This window comes from Pelophylax lessonae (assembly GCF_965119305.1).
Source record: "Pelophylax lessonae genome assembly, chromosome: 8".
Taxonomy (NCBI): Eukaryota; Metazoa; Chordata; class Amphibia; order Anura; family Ranidae; genus Pelophylax; species Pelophylax lessonae.
In genome coordinates, this window is record NC_138775.1 from 210,200,962 (window position 1) to 210,223,169 (window position 22,208).

The following is a 22,208-nucleotide window of genomic DNA, read 5'->3' on the forward strand; positions in this document are numbered from 1 at the left end:
AAAACACATAATAGGTCACAAGTCCATAAAATGGTGAAATCACAAAGGATGGCTGTGGAATTTTCAAAACATCGTATGATATGAAAAATGGGTAAAGGAGTACCTGTTGTCGCTGAAACCTCGGAGGCAATGATTTCTGAAACTGTTTGGAGTATCCAGAAGAAACAGAAGGACGTGGTTGGGCTCCTGCATCTGAGTCATTGTCATGTGCCAACACAGGCCCTGGTACTGGGGAGGGAGAAGGTGGAAGAGCACTAACAGGAGATGGAAGTGAAGGTTGTTGGATTACAGGGAGAGGTGTTGCTAACTGTACAGGTATTGCTGGTGGGGACATTTCTTGGTCACTTGAAACACTATCTTTCCTTGTAAACTCTAGTTCTTCCACAACTATGAAAAGAAAAAGAAAATTGTTAAAAACAAACAAAAAGTCAACATATAAAGCTTACACTACATTCTGGAAAAAAAAAATCTAGGCACTAAAGATAACTATACTTGGGATAAAGTGCACCAATGTCCTCCAGGGGTATGGAAAAGAAAATTACTTGTCCAAGGAACTAAATTGGGGTCGCAATCTACTTGTACTGATAAGAGAAAATAATTTTAACCAATACTGTAATTAAATAAGGCTTTAATATTGAGCTTTTCATCTCCTGCTCACCTCCCTTCCTCCAGCACTACACCTGGGGACTAGCAGGAGGGGGTGGGGAGAGACCCCGCAGTGTGACAAGCACCAATTTGGTGTTGGTCAGAAAAGAGGAGTGTCAAGCTCTCTTAAGGTTCAGCAGAATTGCATCTGCTGAGCGAGTAAATGAGGCATCTGCCCCAATGAGAAAAAAACTCCAAAAAAATAGTGATTTTAATTTTACCCAGAATCGTACAGCTCTAATACAAGCCCAGCTTGGTACCTTTTAGGCTGGTTCACAGCATCTAATTGCAGCAGCACCAATTTGGTTTGGGACTCTTGACAGTAATGCTAGCCATACACGTATAGATTTTTGGACGGGAATATTCGTAGAACATTCGTACGAACATTCTTTGAATAGACGAATGTCGTTCGAAAATTGTCTTTTGCTTTTAACATTTAATTTTAAAATGAATGTAATTTCTGAACGATTACCACATACACTGCCTGAAAATTCATTAATCGAGAAAAGTTTTCCCTTCTCCCCTACGAATTTTCCCATCGCTGCAGTCGAAAAGGGACATCGATTTAACCCCACTAACGATTAGAAAATCAAACAAATTTTCTTGAAACGAAAATTTCTGGATGAAAATCTATACGTGTATGGCCAGCATAAAGCTACGACAGTGATAGCGCTGGAACGTTTGTTACCATTTCTGCTTTAACCACTTCCATATCACAGTACCTCATATGTCCTGGGCTTTGAGTGGGGAATATCTGAATAATGCCTGCAGCTATCAGATATTTTTTTTCATCCGGCGATTCCCTGCACCATAACAATCAAAGCAGCCATTCAGCCGCTGGATTGTTCTTACAGGCGTCCCCCCGCACCCCCACCCCTGGGGACCACATGGTCCCCGGCAGTCTCTACGACTCTCGGAGGCCAGGGCGCGACATGTCGTCATGTTCGGCCTGGCAGTTGTAAATACTGCCGTGATCTCGGGTGGAAAGCAGAGATCGTATTTTTTTGTCATCTCAGGCTTTCTAGCCTGGAGGAGAGATCTGGGGTCTTATGGACCCCAGATCTCTCAATAAAGAGGACCTGTCAAGCACTTTTCCTATTACAAAGGAGGTTTACATTTCTTGTAATAGGAATATAAGTGATCAAAAAAAAAAAAATGTTTCTAACAAAAAATTATGATTTTTATATATGTAGGAGCAGAGTGCCAGAATTGGTTCAGTATGAAAGTGGTTAAAAAAACACTTGTGCTTAGCATGGTGTGTATTATAGAATAAAAGGATATAGTGTAGTATCCACTACATATCCAGGAAATAATCCAAGATATACATAGTATTTTCTAGATGGCTAGTGTTCCACTTAAAAACTGCTGCTCAGCACAAACTGTTTTAGCTACACATATATTGTATATAATTTATATAGCAACTAAATAGGATAGAAAAAACAAAAAAGGTCAAAAACAGAACACCTAAATCAGATTTTTCTTCCACATCAGGGACACTCTCAGCCTCCTGTACAACAGGCTCTAGATCAGGCTGGGAGACGACTTCTTCCTTGGTCTCTTCATGTAGTACAGGAGTCTCTGGTCTTTCCTGTTCTATTTCTTTCATAGGCTGGTCATTTTCAATAGCTTGCTCCTCTTTAGGGAGAGAATCTTGAGAAGATTCTTCAGCTATAATTTTTTCTTCTGGAGATTTTTCAGCTGCAGGTATGTCAGTGGCTGCTGTAGATGTAGTAGTAGTACTAGTAGTAGTAGTAGTAACAGCGGCACCAAATTTCTCATTTAGGCGCTTTAGTTTTTCTGCGCATGCCGCTTTCCTCTGCTCTTCCATTCTCCTTTCTTCTTCCTCACGTCTTTTGCGGGCACGTTCTACTGCGGCAGAAACTTCTGTCTGTTGTCGACGTCTTTGTTTCCAGATTTCATCCTCACTGGGACGGGACTGTAGTGGTGCTGGTCTTGATGGGGCACCAGAGCGACCCTGAGATGGGTGCTAAACAATGAAAACAGAGAAAAGTTATAGTGACACTAAACCCAATTCATAACAAAAAAAAATAAAAAATCAATCGTATATTACATGCTGTTCACACTCCGTCACTATGAAATAAATTTTCTGTATTCTGGTTGATACTGCTGCTCTATACCCCCCCCCCCCCCCCCCTTTCTGAACAGTTTGCAGAACAGTGTTGGCAGCTCTGCAAAAGCTCAGTTTTTAGTTTCTTTGCTAAGCATTTCCTCCCTATCACATCTGAGCACCCCATGTGACTATAGGGTAATGTGGGAGTATACACAGTGGTAAATGACAGCCCACTTCCTCCTTATTGCACACTAACCAGCTAAACACAATAGATTTGGGATATTAAATTATGGTCGATGGAGACTTCACCTTCCTCCTATATTAAGACACAGGCTGAAAGGGGATTTACAAAGCTTGTGACAGAAATCCGCCCATACCATGTTATTGTAAAAAAAAAAAAAATTAAAAAAAAAAAAATACGATTTTATTTCAAATATACAGTGGGTACGGAAAGTATCCAGACCCTAAATTTTTCACTCTTTGTTATATTGCAGCCATTTGCTAAAATCATTTAAGTTCATTCTTCTTCCTCATGAATGTACACATAGCACCCCATACTGACAGAAAAACACAGAATTGTTGACATTGTTGCAGATTTATTAAAAAAGAAAAACTGAAATATCACATGGTCCTAAGTATTCAGACCCTTTGCTCAGTATTTAGTAGAAGCCCCCTTTTGATCTAATACAGCCAGGAGTCTTTTTGGGAAAGATGCAACAAGTCTCACACCTGGATTTGGGGATCCTCTGCCATTCCTCCTTGCAGATCCTCTCCAGTTCTGTCAGGTTGTATGGTAAACGTTGGTGGACAGCCATTTTTAGGTCTCTCCAGAGATGCTCGATTGGGTTTAAGTCAGGGCTCTGGCTGGGCCATTCAAGAACAGTCACAGAGTTGTTGTGAAGCCACTCCTTCGTTATTTTAGCTGTGTGCTTAGGGTCATTGTCTTGTTGGAAGGTAAACCTTCGGCCCAGTCTGAGGTCCAGAGCACTCTGGAGAAGGTTTTTGTCCAGGATATCCCTGTACTTGGCCGCATTCATCTTTCCCTCGATTGCAACCAGTCGTCCTGTCCCTGCAGCAGAAAAACACCCCCACAGCATGATGCTGCCAGCACCATGCTTCACTGTTGGGACTGTATTGGACAGGTAATGAGCAGTGCCTGGTTTTCTCCACACATACCCGCTTAGAATTAAGGCCAAAAAGTTCTATTTTGGTCTCATCAGACCAGAGAATCTTATTTCTCACCATCTTGGAGTCCTTCAGGTGTTTTTTTAGCAAACTCCATGCGGGCTTTCATGTGTCTTACACTGAGGAGAGGCTTCCGTCGGGCCACTCTGCCATAAAACCCCGACTGATGGAGGGCTGCAGTGATGGTTGACATTCTACAACTTTCTCCCATCTCCTGACTGCATCTCTGGAGCTCAGCCACAGTGATCTTTGGGTTCTTCTTTACCTCTCTCACCAAGGCTCTTCTCCCCCGATAGCTCAGTTTGGCCGGACGGCCAGCTCTAGGAAGGGTTCTGGTCATCCCAAACGTCTTCCATTTGAGGATTATGGAGGCCACTGTGCTCTTAGGAACCTTAAGTGCAGCAGAAATCTTTTTGTAACCTTAGCCAGATCTGTGCCTTGCCACAATTCTGTCTCTGAGCTCTTCAGGCAGTTCCTTTGACCTCATGATTCTCATTTGCTCTGACATGCATTGTGATCTGGAAGGTCTTATATAGACAGGTGTGTGGCTTTCCTAATCAAGTCCAATCAGTATAATCAAACACAGCTGGACTCAAATGAAGGTGTAGAACCATCTCAAGGATGATCAGAAGAAATGGAAAGCACCTGAGTTAAAAATATGAGTGTCACAGCAAAGGGTCTGAATACTTAGGACCATGTGATATTTCAGTTTTTCTTTTTTAATAAATCTGCAACAATGTCAATAATTCTGTGTTTTTCTGTCAATATGGGGTGCTATGTGTACATTCATGAGGAAGAAGAATGAACTTAAATGATTTTAGCAAATGGCTGCAATATAACAGAGTGAAAAATTTAAGGGGGTCTGAATACTTTCCGTACCCACTGTATATTTGTATGAAAGTTTAAACCATTTATTGATATTAATTATTTTTACTCTAGCTCAAAGCTTTTTTTTTTCCCCCTTTTTGAACATGTGACCAGCAGCAGAGGACTAGAAGCTCCTCCTGCTCATGTTTCCCTGCAGACAGGCTGGGAAAGAGCTGAGCCATGTGACAGCTATTAGGAAAAAGGTACTCCAATGTATTTATTTTTTTAAATTACAGTGCCATCATCTACATACAGAAATAGAAGAAGAGACAATGTACAATAAACATTGTGTGTTTTGTATCACTTTAAAGCAACCACAATAGTCTGGTTTTGCCTGAACCGTGCCTGCACTTGAATGGTCACACTTTTGCCATTTCTAATCTAGACAAGGAGACTTTATGACAGAATAAAGATCACAGGTACATCTGATATTTAAAAGCAAATTTTTCCTTGAAAATGGTCAACATGTTAAAGATCAGTTTGGTCAAATTAAATTCTGTTTTTCACCAGAAGAGATCACCCTTCGATGAAAACAGATCAAAATGCTCATTTAGAGCAAATTATATGTCAAAGATTTGATCCAATTATTGAAAAATCAATGTCCTGTATGCACAGCATTATTTAATATCAGGTAACTTACAAAACATTCCCCCAGTCAATAACAAAGTCTTTAGATAGAATAGCTTTGATTGTAATTTTTTTTTTTCTCTAGAGCTCACAAAAACAGGATGTTTAGGGCTTCATTCTCCTCCCTGCACAGGCCAATTTGCAGCTTTCAGCACTCTCACTTTAAATGACAATTACTCAATGCTACACTGTACCCAAATAAAATTATCTTTTTTTTTTTGACAGATAACGCTTTCTTTTGGTGGTATTTACCAGACATGGGAGTAAGTCACACATGTGCAAGTCACAAGCAGGTCTCAAGTCTTAACCTTCAAGTCTCAAGCAAGTCCCAAGTTACTGTGGCGAAAAGCAAGCAAGTCAAGTGGAGTCCCTGCTAGAATTCAAGCAAGTCAAGTCGTCATGTTTTGGTCAAGTCACAAATCAAGTCAAAATACTGATCTACCCCAATTTTCACCTTTAAATCAGTTAAAAGTCAGTGGTCAGAAAAGGTTTTGTTTTATTTTCAACAGAGTGTGTATGAGGGTGAAATTCCAGTCTGGGACTCCATTGTGCAATTTGCAAAAAACAGTACTGCAGCTTTAAGAACGCTGATCGCAGTATCCACCACCAATCGCAGGGGTGTGCAGAGAGCCCCTTTAAATCAAACTGATAGCAGAAAGTGCAGGGACCCTCAACACTTTACCACCCCACACAGCCTCCTGAACCTTCCACAACATGGCTCAGCAGCAGGAAATGACCACACAGGAAGTGGTGTCGCCTGATAGCAATACACTGCCAAGTATAGCACCAGGGCTACCCAAAGATGGATGCCCATACAAAACATAGGAAGCTGCAGGGAAAATGGCTGCCCTATACAAGTCTATGGGGAAAAAAAAATTATAGCCCACACCTAAAATGGCGGCACCCACGGCACACCTTCACGTGAAAGCCTCAGGAACCACAACAGGGACCAGCAAGTACAAGGAATCATGTCCGAACACCCCCCCCCCCCCCGAGCGCCAGGCCAGAGCACTCCAGGCATACAGCCGCCCCAGGGAGAGGGACGGACACACAGACCGGGCACCGGGCAGACCAGGGGGATCTCTTAAGAGGCCCAATCCCATTATCCCCAGGGGAGGGCCCACATCCCCCCAAGGCCAGCAGGGGCAAGAGGGGCGCAGTTACTCACCCTACCATGGACAGGGTGGGCTTCGCTCCGGGCAGACTGCCTCCCACCCAAAGGGGGGGTGCTGCCAGCCAAGGGGTACACTGCGACTCAGGGGGTTGCGTCCCGGTGAGGCATCCGCTCGCAGGCTCGTCCCCCTCCAGGAAAGGGGGCACCGTCGTGGCTAGGCCTAGGTCGGAACTATAACCTGCTCACGCTCGTAGACCAGACTGGGGGGGCCATAAGGATCTAGATTATCCAGTACGAAGCCCCAGCTGGCATCGATGCTTGTAGATCACCAGGAAATTCTTCCTTGCACACTAGCTAGCAAGTGAGTAAAGAGAAATAAAAAAAAAAAAAAAAATATTCTGAAAAGAATAAAAAAACTGAGACCGGAGTCCCAGCAGGAAACCTAGGTCTACTCCTTCTCTAGGCAGAACACAAACTGATGTGTTGGGTTTTGCAGTGGGGGTTTACTCCTGAAGGGGACAGTACCCTGGGTGTGTGTATTCAAATTTTACCGCCTAGACTACTCCTCCTTGGAGGATCGTAAACCCACTTAGCTCATTGAGATGAGGCTGCGTCTGTCGATGGACGATAAGAGAAAATTTCTATCTAAAAAGAAAAAAAAAAAAAAAATTGCCAGGATCAAAGATCCCAAGGAACTAGGTCCTCACTCCTGACTAGGCAGAAAAAAAAACAGCGCCTATAGCATAGAGGGAGTATACCCCCTGGGACTGCCCATAGGCGTAGCCAGACTTTCTGCCTAGTGTCCTACTCCTGTAGGGGGCAGTATAACCCAACAGTTATGGAGATCAGAAGCAATGAACAAGAGTGTCAATGAACAAAAAAAAAAAAAAAAAATCACACATTTAATGATATACTTTTACTAGAGCAGTGCAGCGATACCGCACTACGCTGCAAAAGCAAATGGGATTTCCCAGCCATTGAGAACTACTGTGATAGACTACATCACATGGAGCAGGAGAGGTGGTGCTTGCACCATGCGTTCACTGTGACCAATCCCAGACATAACGTAGTTCTCAATGGCTGATTGAATAGCAGCCAGGTTTATTACTGGACATATGGTCACTGATTGGTCACAATGATTACATTGTGTTAGGGCAGAGCACCCCTGCACAGTACTCGGACCAGAGTTATGTCTGGTGAACACAGTGGTCACTGGATCACATTAATGCACGTCCCCGAGGGGAGGAAAGAAGCGCAGATCTGGGAGGAAGTATGGTCATGAACTGGGGGAATAAGTGGCCGTGTATGCACACTGTCTGCATTGCACACCTCTAAGGATAAGCAGCGTGTCCATACATTCACATTACAATCACTAGGGTACAGTGACCAACACATTCTGCAGGAATAGGTTTAAAGAGATACCTGTTGGGGAGCAGTTTTGGCTTGCATTAGAGGTGGGATGCTCTTATCAAGAGTTAAAAGTGATGGAGGCATCTGACGTCGATCCTATGGAAACCCAAACAGAACAAAACTAAATGCGTGCCAGCATAATAAAAAAAGACAATATTCTGTGACATTCTGTTCTTGTTCAATATTTAATTTTGAGAAAAAAATAAGGCAATATCACCAGCACAGTTGGTACAAGTACAATACCAAATGGGGTTTGAACCCAATCCAATCCAATGAATCCCAGGTACATAAAAAAATAAGGCACACCAAAATCAAATAGTATACTCGTAAAAGGATTGTAATTTCTTCTTTTTTTTTTTTAAATCAACAAGCATGTTATGTTATACTTACCTGCTTGGTGAAGTGGTTTTGCACAGAGCAGCCAAGATCCTCCTTCTCGGGTCCCTCTTCGTTGGTCCTAGCCCCTCCCTCCTGTTTAGTGCCCCCAGAGCAAGCAGCTTGCTATCAGGGCACCCGAGCCAAGCTGCAGCTCTCTGTGCCCATTCAGACAGAGCTGCCATTTAGCTCTGCCCCCTCTCTCTCCTGAATGGCTGACTGACAGCCGGCAGTAGCCAATGGCGCCACTGCTGTGTCTCAGCCAATCAGGAGGGGGGAGTTGCAGATGGCCGAGGGACTCATGGATATCGCTGGACAGAGATTGGCTCAGGTAAGTATTAGGGGATGCTGCTGAACACAGGCTTTTTATCCTAATGCATAGAATGCATTAAGAAAAAAAAACCTTCTGCCTTTACAAATTATTTAAAAAAGGAAAAATTGGACTTTTGACATACCGTAAAATCCATTTCTCTGATGTTCGACGGACACAGGTCCTGATTCTTAACCATTGGGATATACTGCCCCCTACAGGAGTAGGACACTAGGCAGGAAGAAGCTTGACTACGCCTATGGGCAGTCCCAGGGGGTATACACCCTCTCTCAGCTATAGGCACTCCGTTTTCTTACAAGCAGTGTAAGACAAAAATCCCATTTTCTCTTTCGTTCATTGACAGACACAGCTTCTGATTCTTCTTAACAATTGGGACGTCCCAAAGCAGTTTTAAACAGGAGTGGGAAAAACATTAGAAAAAATTTCCTGAGGCTAACCATAGCCAATCAGGTAACACAGAGCTCTACCATAAAATTGGAGCTCACCTGAAAAAAAAAAAAAAAATTCACCCTCAAAGAGGACCAGGTCCTCTAAACAGCAGCTTGCAAATCCTTGCGGCTAAAAGAAGCATCCGCAGATGCCAACACATCCACTTTATAAGATGACCAGACGGCCATCTTGCAAACCTGCGTCACTGATGCATGACGACAGAAAGCCTAGGAGGCACTAGGCACTTTAATAGAGTGCACCTTGACAGGGAAAGGAGGAACCTGACCCTTGATGGAATAGACCTGAACCACCGTCTGTCTGATCCATCTGGAAATGGTCGAAGAGGAAGTGAGCACAATAGAGAGTCTGACTTCTAAAAGACTCCATAGCTGCCAGGTACACCCTAATTGACCGGACCACATCCAAGGCATGCAAGGCAATTTCCTTCAGATGTTTAGGCCTGGGACACAGGGAAGACAACACAATGCCTTCAGTAAAATGAAAGTCAGAGACCACCTTAGAAAGGAATTATCCTTGTGAATCACCATAAGGTGGACGACAGGATAACACAGCCAGTACCGACACCATCTGCGCAGAGGTGAAAGCCACCAAAAAAGGCCACCTTCTGGGACAGCGAAAGCAGGAAAAGCCCTTGAATATTTTCAAAGGGCGACTTCTGTAGAGCTGAAAGACCCAAATTGGGTGGCAACGGAGCCCGCACTGAAGGAACCAAATTGTCGGACACCTTGAAGCAAGATACGCACCAGGGAGTGTGGCCAAAGGTCGTTGGAAAAAAACCCACCAAAGCCGATACCTGGCCCTTGATGGTACTCCAGGCCAATTGCTGTTCAACCCACTTTTGAAGGAAGGTTAAGAACCAATCCACAGAGAAGGAGCGAATATGAACCAAAAGAGACTCACACCACGCAATGTACGTCTTCCACGTACAACGTTAGAGCTGCCTAGAAATAGATTACCTAGCTTTCAACAGTGTAGGAATCACCGACTCAGGCAAACCTTTCAGCACCAAGCATTCAACAGCCAAGCCGTCAAAGCCAGCGACTGTAAAGCAGGATGGAAGATAGGTCTTTGGGATAGCAGATCCTCCCTGAGAGGAAGTCCCCGAGGAGCATCGGCAACCAGCCGTACTAGATCGGCGTACCAAGCCCGCCGAGGCCTGTCTGAAATTACTAGAATGACCGGAATCCTTTCTGCCTCGATCCTGCACAGGAGTTTGAGAGGACTGGAACGAATCGGCAGCACACCTCAGAATGCCGGCTACTTTCCGAGCCATCAGGACACTTCTTGCTTAGGATCCTCTGCATTTTAGACAACCCCACTAATTTTGTGACAATGTTGTCAAAGTAAGCAGAAAGGGGAACACCCTCGTCGCTTTGGAGGGCCTTTGGTGCCGGAAGGGACTGGTACCTCCAATGCATCAGGCGCAACCTCCATTTTTAAAATTTCACGCACTGACAAACAGAGCATCCACCAGCGCCTTTTCATGCTCAACTAGAGGAGCAGAGGAATCATCCTTGCTAACTGAGCACATGGTGCGTGGACGCAGACCCAGCAGGGGGACTAGCGTCCGCGGGAGCCGAAACAATTTCAGGATCGGATGCAACAACCAGGGGAGGGCCACCGACTGCAATCCTGCAAAGGGATCCTACTAGACCCCACAAAAAGGGGACAAGTTTGGGGGGGGTGTCCGAGCCCCTCAGAAGCCCGAATAGTAAATAGCCCGCCACCCTGATGGTCCTGCAGCACTATAAAGGGGCAGGTGCCCCACACAATAATGGCGGAAAAGCTGTCAATCAAAAAAATGCTCGCTGGCCAGTCTGGAGGGAACTTTCTAAATCTAGATTAGTCCGTGGCCCAGTTCGGCAATTGATTGTAGATTCTCACAGGAACAAAACATCAAGTATAGGAAAAAATTCCATTTAAAAAAGGGGGGGGGGGGAATCGCCAGGACCAAAGATCCCAGCTAGGTCCTTACTCTTGACTAGGCAGAGAAAAACTGAGTGCCTATAGCTGAGAGTGGGGGTGTATACCCCCTTGGACTGCCCATAGGCATAGTCAAGCTTTTTCCTGCCTAATGACCTACTCTTGTAAGGGGCAGAATAATCCAATGGTGAAGAAGAATCAGGAGCTGTGTGTCAATGAACTAAAGAGAAAGGAAAGAAAGATAAGGAAAACCTGTGACATTCTGTTCACTTAATCAGTGGTTTTAAGGTAGAACTAAAAGCAAAACCTTGTCTTTGTTTTGGATAGAGTAAGGGAGGGTTAGTTAAAACCCTGGTCAGGTTTTTTTTCCCCGCCATCTGTGTTCCATTGGGGAGATTTCACTTCCTGTACCTTAAAAAAATACAAGAAGCGAGAGAAAATCCCTCCAAAGTGAGGGAAACTTTGTCTGTTACCAGAACTAATGTCTCCAGTGAAACATTTCCCATCCATTACTGTTCTGGGGACGACCCAAAGTTTGGGATTTTCTGTTACTTTCATTTTAAAAATGGTACACATATAACCATGACAATTAGAGAATGAATTTGTCTTATGGGGACACAGACAGCAATAAAAGCCTGACAGGAGTCTGAAACCCTCTCCACTCTATCCAAAACTAAAGAGGTTTTGACTTTATATACTTTAAATGGATTTGGGATAACTAGGTCCACATAAACCGAAAATGTAGGTCATGGACTAAATCTAAAAAAATCTAGTTAGAACATTTAATCTGGCTTTGAATTTTAGGATTTTAAGCCACAAATAGCCTAGCCTTTTTTGCAGCCAACCTGTTTAGGGGTATACAGTAAACAAAGCTAACCTGCGATTCAACTGGTGGACCCTTGCCAAGAAGAGATTTCGGTCCTGGTCCTTGGGCAGGAGCATGAGGAGTGTTGGATGGACGTTCTTCAGGGTCTTGGCAAACTTCTAAATTTTCACTAGGCTTTGGTTGCACTTGCTCAGTTTTAGCAATCCGCTCATCCCTAAATAAATGACGAGGGAATTAATTCATTAAAAAATAAACAATTATTTGAAATTGATTTAAGAACTTAAACTTGGAGCGTAAACCACCTGGCCCTTTTATACGTCTTAGGAAATTCAGGAGACGTCTCTGCACTAAATTACTGGGTCCTTAAGGGAGGTTTCTACTTCCTGTTGAACTTTTAAGAACGCAAACAAAATGGGCTGTAAAGAACCGTACACACGTAGCGATTGTCGGCCGTAAATATTCGGTCGCCGAACGATCGGCCGATTGTCGGCTTGTTAGTATGATGCTTCCGACAACCGACAGGGCATTTTCGGCCGAACAGAATCTGTCGTGCAGACTTTAAAATATTTGTTGGCCGTCACCAGAAAGGCCGATTGTTCGCCAGTCAGTACAGAATTCGGCCGACAAACAGCAGATTAGCAAGACTGGGCATGCTCAGAGAAGAAAAAACACACGGAAAGTTAACCATCACATGACATCACTTCTGCAGTCGGCTGTTGTTGGTCGACAAAATTCGTGTGCAGTCTTTAGCACTTTTGAGCCGACAGGACAGCACCGGACAAAAGACGGACGATCGTTCGGCCGACATTCGGTACGTGTGTACGGGGCTTAACATTTAACAGATGGGGGAGGCACACGATTCTTTAGGCTGACCAGGAACAACGTTGCCAAAATAAACTTTTGGGGATACAACATAAAAGAAGCCAGGGGCAAATTCATCCCACCACATTTCATAGTTAGCCAAGCATCACATTTGGGTAAACGGACTTTCTTTTTAACTAAAAGCAAAAAAATTAAAGACCACAATTCATTGGTGTGCACTGTGGCACGTTGATCACAGTTGTGTTTATACTCTACCTTGGGATCTTCATGCTGATGACCAGATCTGGCCAATGGTGAGCATCTTGACTGTGGAAATAAAAGGCTGTGATCCCCACTGACCATTAAAGCAATACTCGGCATTTAAAAATGACCTTTCCAATTTTAGACTCACTGGCAAGATGAGTATTTTTCTGTATTTAGATTTAAAATAGAAAATGAATGCAGCGACCACATCCAGGGACTTGTAAGCTGTGACATATTACATTGGTTTTGGGTTTAGAGATCCAATAAAAGAAAAAAAAAAAAAAAAACCACGAGATTATGCAAGAAATATGCAAAAAGTGAATGATGCAATCCAATCAATGCGTAAATTACAACCAGTGAGGAAGCAAAAAAAAAAAAAATTATTAAATACAGAGGTGTGATGTGTTTTTTTTTTTTTTTTTTTAACGGGAATTACTAAACATGTACACCAGGACAAGTGCAGCCCGTTTCGGCTTGTTAATCTGCCATCTGCACAATCGAAAGGCTTCTCTGCTGAAGCAACCTACGGTAGTGAATCATGCGAGTGCATTTAATCAACCATGTGCATATACAAACATTCTAACAGTGAATTGTTGTGAAATACCAGGAGCAGAATAGAAGGATCTAGTGAGGATTTTGAAAATGTTTAAATCAAAGTTGAACTCAAGATGGATAGAAAAAAACATTAACAGAGCTCTCGATTCATCAATACATGCTTAAATGTATGTTTTAAAGCAAATAGTTATCTTTATTTGTCTTGGTACCAGCCTCTTGCAGTCCCTGCACAGCAGAGCTCAGATTGGGCTGGGAGAAGCAGAAAAAAAAAAAAAAAAAAACACCCCAATCAGTTGTGCTGCAGAGCAAGAAGCAAAATAGCTTCTAAAATTCTTCTCCTTTCACTGTCCAGGCATGGGCTGGGGGAGGAAGAGGACCTGTGTTACTTAACTGCAGCAGAGATAAATCAGGGCTCCCGCCCTACCAGACTCTCATTCTCAAAACTGGATTGACAGAAATACAAATTGGAATTGGCTCCTTTATAGGTATTTCAGCTGTATGTTTAGCTGTTTTCCTGGAGAAGTGTTACCATTCATTAAAGTGAATGCAAAGTCTATATTTTTTTTTAAATCAAAATAATAAAACAGCTATATACTTACCTGCTCTGTGCAATAGTATTGCACAGAGCCACCCCTAACTACCCCCTATGCAGCAGCTCAGCCCCGCCTCCCTCTCTGCTCAATGGATTTGACTGACAGCAGAGGAAGCCAATGGCTCCTACTGATCACAGTAAAACCTGAGACCAGAAAGAGGCAGAGAAGAGCTGCAGCCAGGCACAGCAAGTCAGGTCAGTGTTGGGAGGATGGGGAGGGTGTACATACAGTGGAAGGTTTTTTACCTTAATGCAGAGAACACATTAAATGTAAAATACCTTTATACTTCACAACCACTTAAATTCATTAATCTAAAGAGAACCGAGTGAAAACCTTATTGACTAAACACTTGATGAATCCAGTTTCACTTAGTCCCTGTTCACACTAAGGCGACCTGTGAGGCGACCTGGTCGCCTCACAGGTCGCCTTCCATAGGGAAGCTGCGGACCCGTTCTAATAGGAGCGACACAAGTCGCTCCGACTTAGAAAAAGGGTCCGGAGCTTCTTTGGGGCGACCGTCAGACTTCAATGTTATGAAGTCCGTGCCGGTCGCTCCGAGGTCGCGGCGAGCTGCTCGCACCGCGACCTTGGAGGTTGCCCCCCAAAGTCGGATCGCCCCAGTGTGAACGGGGCCCTGAGACTTCAAGTATAACTAAAAGGCACATTTTTTTTTTTTTTTAGTTTTGGCCCGAGTGGAGATGAATTGTAACACATTTTTATTGCTGTCTAACGCGTTAATGGGATTCACCCTCTATTTGTCCTGTTTACCACTATCATTGAATGTGAAAGTAAAACCCACATTTTGGGTTGTCCCCAGAAAAGTAATAGCAGGGATATCGTCTAATGGGGACACTAGTTCTGGTGACCTGGGGAATTATTTTACAGACATTTCCTTTCACTTCCTGTTTTGGCTATGGAACAGGAAATGAAGGTAATTCTCCCCAATAGGATACAGAGTTAAGAAAAATATAGAGTAAGGGAGGGTTATACCCACCTCCCTTTATTCAATTCTATTAAAAAAAAAAAAAAAAAAAAAAAAAAAAAAAAAGTCTTGCCTATAGGTCTACTTTAAGTTTACAGAAAAGAAGGAACTCACAGGGCTTTTTTTCCCTTTATAGAGTATTGCATCCCTTTTTGCAAACCGTGATAATTGATGAAATTCAGTACAAATAAAAATACCTAGTGGCTTAACAGCATAATATGCGCATACCTATGTAGGTTTTGCAGATGGGGGGGGGGGGGGGGGAGACTATCTGTGCACAAAACTCGGTTTGAAGATTGACTGCTTCCTACACATTGTCTGAAGCTAGTCTGTTAGTGTTAGGCTTTCCCAGGCTGCAAAAAAGTAAATGCAATGTGGATCCCATTGAAGTAAAATGCACAAAGTTTGAGAATTCCTCAAGCATTCCCAAATCATAGCAACATGATAAACCTGATAACTGAACATATACATTCCAATAAACTAGAATGCAAGCATGCAGTGTGACCCTCCTGCCCTGCTTGCTTAGGGCCACAAATCTTAAAACTACAAGACAAACCCCCCCCATTGAAAGTAAAACAAAACATTTTGGGTTGTCCCCAAAAAAGGTAAGAGGGGGGGGGGGTCTTCCATTGGGGACATTAGTTCTGGTGACCCGGGGGACCCCAAGGAATTCCCTTGATCTGCAGAGATAGCCTCTCATTTCCTGTTTGGCTATGGGACAGGAAGTGAAAGGAAATTTCTGCAATAGGACAAATGAGGGGAAAAAAAATCTGACGGGCTATTACCCTATACTCAGGCCAAAATGAAAAAAAAAAAAAAAAAAAAAAACGTATGCCTAGAATTCTACTTTAAGACAGGAAACGAATGCTGCTAGCCAAACCTTTCCTGCAATACCCTTTTGGTCATTACAGAGGTGAAGGCAGGTCAGCTTATTACTCTTCTTTCCAAAGTTGAGATTTTCATATCATAACAACCAAGGATGCGAGGTTCCTAGTATGCTCCTGAAGATGGCACACCAGGTAGCCTGCATTTCCCTTTGGGATCAGTTTAGGCAGTTTTCTGTATGTGTGTACTTTAATGTCTTCACAATTTTATACCATCACGAGTAAAATGTCATAAAAGTGAAACAAGATCTTCCTTTTATGCCTTTCAGCTCATGTAGTGGAAAAATTTTAAAAAAGTAGATGCAGGCAATAGAAGTATTACAGTGTTCTTAAAATTTTCGAACAATGATTTTGTGTATTTGTCACATCTTTGTTCACAAGGAAGCCACATATACATATTTATGACTCCTGCTTTGGTCACTTTCACATTTTAGGCGTATTGGAATTGTGCATCTTAAAGCTGTTAACTAACAGCATTCAATAGGTAATGCATGTAAAATGCACAACACTTCTTTGATTCTAGAGCATAGTAACATTGCATTCTTCTGCTTCTCCTTCAGGGCAAGTCTGTGGGTCGGATTAAAATGACTAACTAAAGCCCGGTACACACGTACCGAATGTCGGCCGAACGATCGGCCGTCTTTTGTCCGGTGCTGTCCTGTCGGCTCAAAAGTGCTAAAGACTGCACACGAATTTTGTCGGCCAACAACAGCCGACTGCAGAACTGATGTCATGTGATGGTTAACTTTCCGTGTCTTTTTTCTTTTCTGAGCATGCCCAGTCTTGCTAATCGGCTGTTTGTCGGCCGAATTCTGTACTGACTGGCGAACAATCGGCCGTTCTGGTGTCGGCCAACAAAAATTTTAATGCCTGCACAACAGATTCTGTTCGGCCGAAAAGTCGCTGTCGGTTGTCAGAAGCATCATACTAACAAGCCGACAATCGGCCGATCGTTCGGCGGCCGAATATTTATGGCCGACAATCACTACGTGTGTACGGGGCTTTAGGCTGAGCAATTTTCAAAAAGGAAACTTGTACTCCACACTGCCTGAATAAAAGCTACAGGTTCTCTTAGCGCATCTTTACAGAAAAGCCTCCTGATGGCCCTATGGGACAAGAATTTCCACTTGGCCATGCTGACTTGTCTTTGGGCCTAAGAACAGCTCACCAATGAGTTGAGCCCCACCCCAAAAAACCCAGTGAAAAAAGTGTCTGCCTTGTTGGCTAATAGCACTCTCATTGGATAAGGCCCACTAGGTGTGCATTTTAATGCTGCAGGCGGATAGGTCAAAGTGAAAGTAATCTCAAACTGGTTATACAGGAGTTTTCAGAAGAGTTGGCAGCAGGTATACTTCCCTTCTCTTAGGCCGTGCTTTTAGATTCCGCAGAGGGAAGTACATGTCGGCGTTAAACAAGAAAACAAATCCCATTTCCAAATATATAGATTAAAATCAGAATATGAAATACAATCACTTCACAAAACTGTTCCAATCTCAGCCATTACTTACTATGGGTCAGAAAAGAAATTAACGCACACTGGGGTCAATTGTTATACCTTTTACACAAAAGGTAATAACCTATTTTAGCCAGTGTAAATTTTTTTTTAGTTAGTGTAAATTTCCATATCATAGGATTCAAACTGGAAATAACACTTCATTTAACCACTTCTGGAACAGAAGATGATTTTCCCCCTTAATGACAGGCCATTTTTTTGCGATTCCGCACTGCGTTAACTTTAACTGACAATTGCGCATGCGTGCAATGCTCTACCCAAATAAAATTGATGTCTTTTCCCCACAAATAAGAGCTTTCTTTTGGTAGTATTTGATCACCTGTGCGGGTTTATTTTTTGCACTAACAAAAAAAATAATTTTTCACTTTCTGCTATAGAACATTCAAAAAAAAAAAAAAAAATTTTCAGGCCAATTTGTATTCTGCTTCATATTTTTGTAAAAAAATCCCTATAAGCTTATTTTGATTGGTTTGCCCAAAAGTTATTGCGTCTCCAAAATAGAGGAAAGATTAAGGTAATTTTTATTTACTTATTTTGCAACACTGCAGCGGACATATTGGGCCCCTAACTGACTGACACTTTTGGGGGACGACCAGTGCCATTACTACAGTAATCAGTGCTAAAAATATGCAGTTACTGTATTAATGACACTGGCAGGGAAGGGGGTTAACCCAAGGGCGAGCAAAGGGTTTAAGTGTAAGCCTAGGGCAGTGATGGCGAACCCTGGCACTGCAGATGTTTTGGAACTACATTTCCCATGGTGCTCAACTACACTGCAGAGTGCATGAGCATTATGGGAAATGTAGTTCCGAAACATCTGGGGTGCGAAGGTTCCCCATCACTGGCCTAGGGGGTGTTTTCTAACTGTGGGAGGGGGGGCTTGTGAAATCAATACAGAGTCCTGTGTTCCTAAACAGGGAGGAACACAGGAGCTCTGCATTGATTCCAGAGAGAACTGTCTGCTGTGTTTACAATAGCAGAAGGCTGTTCTCTATTCACAGGGAGCAATCGCGGGGTGCCCATCGGCAATTGCGGCCGCCAGCCCAGTGGATCGGCTTCCCCGCTGGCGAGTGGGCACGTGCGCCCCCCAGGATCACACCCACCGACTGCTGTACAGATATGGCAATTCGCGGGAATCTGCCGCCGTATAACAGTTATACGGCGGCTGGTTGGCAAGTGGTTAAAGTGGAACTTTAATCAGAAAACTAAGCCCTGCTAGGTCACTTCAGGCTGGTCCCTTTTGCAGGTCTAGCTATGTAAAACATAAAATAAAAAAAAAAAAAGTGCCCATAGTGTTTAAAATCCAGTAATACACTGTCTCACCCTGCTTTGCACATGCTCCGTTGCGCTCTATTTTTCGGCACTGTACTGAATTTGTAGAAGCTGATCTGCTAGCAGCCGCAACTGCTTTTCAGGGGCTCAGGGCTTTATCAAAATGGCTGCCTCCAGTAAAAAAAAAAAAAAAAATACTGGAAGCAATAAACAGCGCATATTAAATTTGGTAGCAGAATTATTAAATGTGGAATGTATGTTCCTTGCTAAAGAATATTTTCATAAAATTATGGATAAAGTTTATGTAACCTCAACCTCATGTGTTGGGTTTGTGAATTGAGCCCCATTAACTTCACTGAACGGTGGCTAAACCGGTAGTGAGATTAAAACAGACTCAAATCACGTTTTATTGCAAATAAACAAACAGAATGCTTAGTTGAAAAGTAAACAAACAATATTTTAATGAAATGCTCAAAAAAAAAAAAAAAAAAGTATAATACAGTGTAAAACAATCTGATACTACAAGGTACTACATGTAACTACAAATACAATACATAATTCATATTTTAAAAGGATCAATTGAGTAAATAAATGATCTACATATAAACATTAAATAGTTCTGATAGATTACCAGCTTTCCGATTTCTCTTTATGGCTTGATGACTGCTCGTCATCATCACTGAAGTTCAGCTGCTCTGTGTAATCAACTTCACTTTGAGCTCCTACATAAAGAAGATATTAAAAGGCAACAATTGACATTTCTTAAAAAAAAGGCAATCAAAGCATAAACAAAAAGTTCAACCTGGAAATGAAAACCAAGTTGCAAAGTTAAAGGCTTCAATCCTGAGTGTTTAGTAGTGCAGACATGAAGCATTGTTAGGACACTGGTGTATGTATCTGGGAGGGGTAAGGTAATCAAAGCACGTAAATATTTTTGACCCAAGCTATGAATTGAGAGCCCTGCTAAGTCCCACTAAAGTCAATCGATATTTAGATTACCCACTTGAGCTCTGGAAGGTTTTACCCCTTTAATGACCAGGTCATTTACTTTGACAATTGCACGGTAATGCAATGCTGTACTTTTGAGATTTATATCTTTTTTTTCCACACAAAGCTTTCTATTATTGGTATTTAACCACCAATTTTTGTTAGGTTTTACGTTGACGATGTTAACGTGGATCAAGTGGTCCATGGTGGCGGTGGGGTTATGGTATGGGCAGGCGTATGTTATGGACAATGAACACGTGAATTTTATTGATGGCATGTGAATGCACAGAGATACCGTGAGGAGATCCTGAGGCCCATTGTTGTACCATTCATCCACGACCATCACCTTATGTTGCAGCATGATAATGCACGGCCCCATGTTGCAAGGATCTGTACACAATTCCTGGAAGCGGAAAACATCCCAGTTCTTGCATGGCCAACATACTCACCGGACACGTCACCCACTGAGCACGTTTGGGATGCTCTGAAACAGCATATACGACTGTGTTCCAGGTCTGCGATGATCCTTGGATATCCGAGCCAAACAGGGATCTCAAGCATCATAAGCCAATCGATCACTACGCGTTTCACTTACAGTTTCCTCATGAGATCCTACTAGTGCTGGGAGATTGTATCATAGTGTTTACACTAAGTGCATACATCCATTTCCACATCATTAGCATAGCATATTATATTTTTCAATAAATATATCATGAATTCTAACTCAATAACATGTAAACATATGAATATACATTAGAGTACTCATGGGCACCTATCCAAACCCCCGGGGAAAAAAACCTTGGGGTTTGGGTAGGTGCCTATGAGTACTCCAATGTATATTTATATCTGTACATGATGTTCTTGAGTTGGAATTCATGATAGGTTTATTGAAAAATGTAATAGGCTATACCAGGGCTCAAAGTTTCTAGTCCCGAGCTACTAGCCAGGCCTTAAGGGTTACTCGCCACCAGTTACCCCACCTAACCCCTACCCTACCCCACCCTCAAACTATTTTATAAAACGACACTGTTAAATGTTTTTGCATGAATGCAGAAGTTACACAACTATTACCAACTTTATCAGTGCCCCGTCAATGCAGCCTCGCCTGTGCCCTGTCAATGCAGCCTCGCATGTGCAGCGGAAGAGAGGAAAAGGAAAGGCGGCCGGATAATCAGAGCAGGAATCGCTGTGCTCGAACATCTTTCATTTGAATTGCCGTGCGCTCACCTTCACACACAGTCACACCTCCTGGCTCTGCTGCTATGACGTTACACGTCCCCGCATTGGACCGGTGTTGTCTATCAAAGGAGCCGAACCAGAAGGCGGGACTGCGTGTGAAGGCGAGCGACCAGCAATTCAAATAAGAGAGGTTACAGTGCAGCGATCCCCGCTCCGATTATCCGGCCGCCTTTCCTCTTCCTCTCCTCTCTCGCCCTCATTCATTTTCCACTCGCAAAATGCGAGCGGAAAATTTGAGGGCTGGGCTATACTGATGTGGAAACATGTATGCACTTTGTATCACAGTATTTACACTGTCTCCCAGCACCAATAGAATCTCCTGCGGAAGCTGTAAGAGATCGATTAGCTTATAAGGCTTGAGATCCCTGTTCAGCCCGGATATCGGAAGATCATCACAGATTCTGTTTCCTTATACCAGATCTTAGCTTGATATGGGCATATAATAGATTCTTCTGCACAAATATATCTACCTCTGCTGGGGAGATGCTTTACTGTTTTCACCACACAATTTTTCCATATGATATGGCTTTAATATTTTTTTACTATGTTGTCAAATACATTTCTTATTTTTACCTGTTGAGTGTTCCTTACGAGTCACATCTCAAATCTATTATGTACAATATTGAGAAATGGGTCTTTTGTGTACATCGAAAAAAGGTCTTAGATCTTTGAGTTCAGCTCATGAAAAATGGGGGCAAAAAAAAAAAAAAAAGAAGTGTTGCATTCATAATTTTGTTCTCTCTATATCTAATTTTTTTTAATTTTTGCTATAAAAAAACAAAACATTTTTAAAATATATTCTGCTATAGGTCTTTGTTAAAAAAAAAAAAACAAAAAAAAAAAAAAACACAAATCCCAATGAGGGTATCTTGATTGGTTTGTGTCAAAGTTGCAAAGTTTGCGTTTACAGACTATAGGATATTGACTGGAATTCTTAATATACTAGTGATGTCTGCGATCAGCAACTTCTAACGGGACTACAGTGCAGCGGACAATCTGACACTGAGGGGAACTAACTGCCATCACCAGTGACAATATTGCAGTGAGCGTGCATGGTTGTTAGCATTGGTCACTGTACTAATGACACTGGGCAGGAAGTCGATAACATCTACGGCCATCAAAGGGTTGTTGAACAAGTGTGTGTGTGTGTACTGCTTTTATTGGGGGATCTAGTTATTAATTTCCCGCTTAGAAGGGAATGAAAAACAAGATTCCCTGTTACTGAACATAGCTCCTTTCCCTCACAGAGCGGTGTTCAGGGAAGATAACAGCCAATCACTGGGTGCCAGCGGTC

The 22,208-nt window shown here is 42.8% G+C and overlaps 1 protein-coding gene across 10 annotated transcripts in view; it reads right to left on the reverse strand.

The window, feature by feature from the left end:
• The window catches only part of PRRC2C (proline rich coiled-coil 2C), a 138,955-nt gene that overhangs the window by 76,832 nt on the left and 39,915 nt on the right, over positions 1-22,208 (reverse strand). For 9 of the 10 annotated variants that reach the window (XM_082266566.1, XM_082266567.1, XM_082266564.1 and 6 more), the window contains exons 1-3: positions 7,932-8,014; positions 2,110-2,632; positions 104-387 (exon numbers count right to left, since the gene is read on the reverse strand). In XM_082266566.1, the coding sequence (XP_082122692.1) occupies positions 104-387; positions 2,110-2,632; positions 7,932-8,003 (879 nt within the window). In that variant the 5' untranslated portion in view covers positions 8,004-8,014. Of the gene's footprint in view, positions 1-103; positions 388-2,109; positions 2,633-7,931; positions 8,016-11,875; positions 12,039-19,319; positions 19,411-22,208 lie in introns of those variants that run through there. The other variant, XM_082266565.1, reaches the window with a different exon arrangement.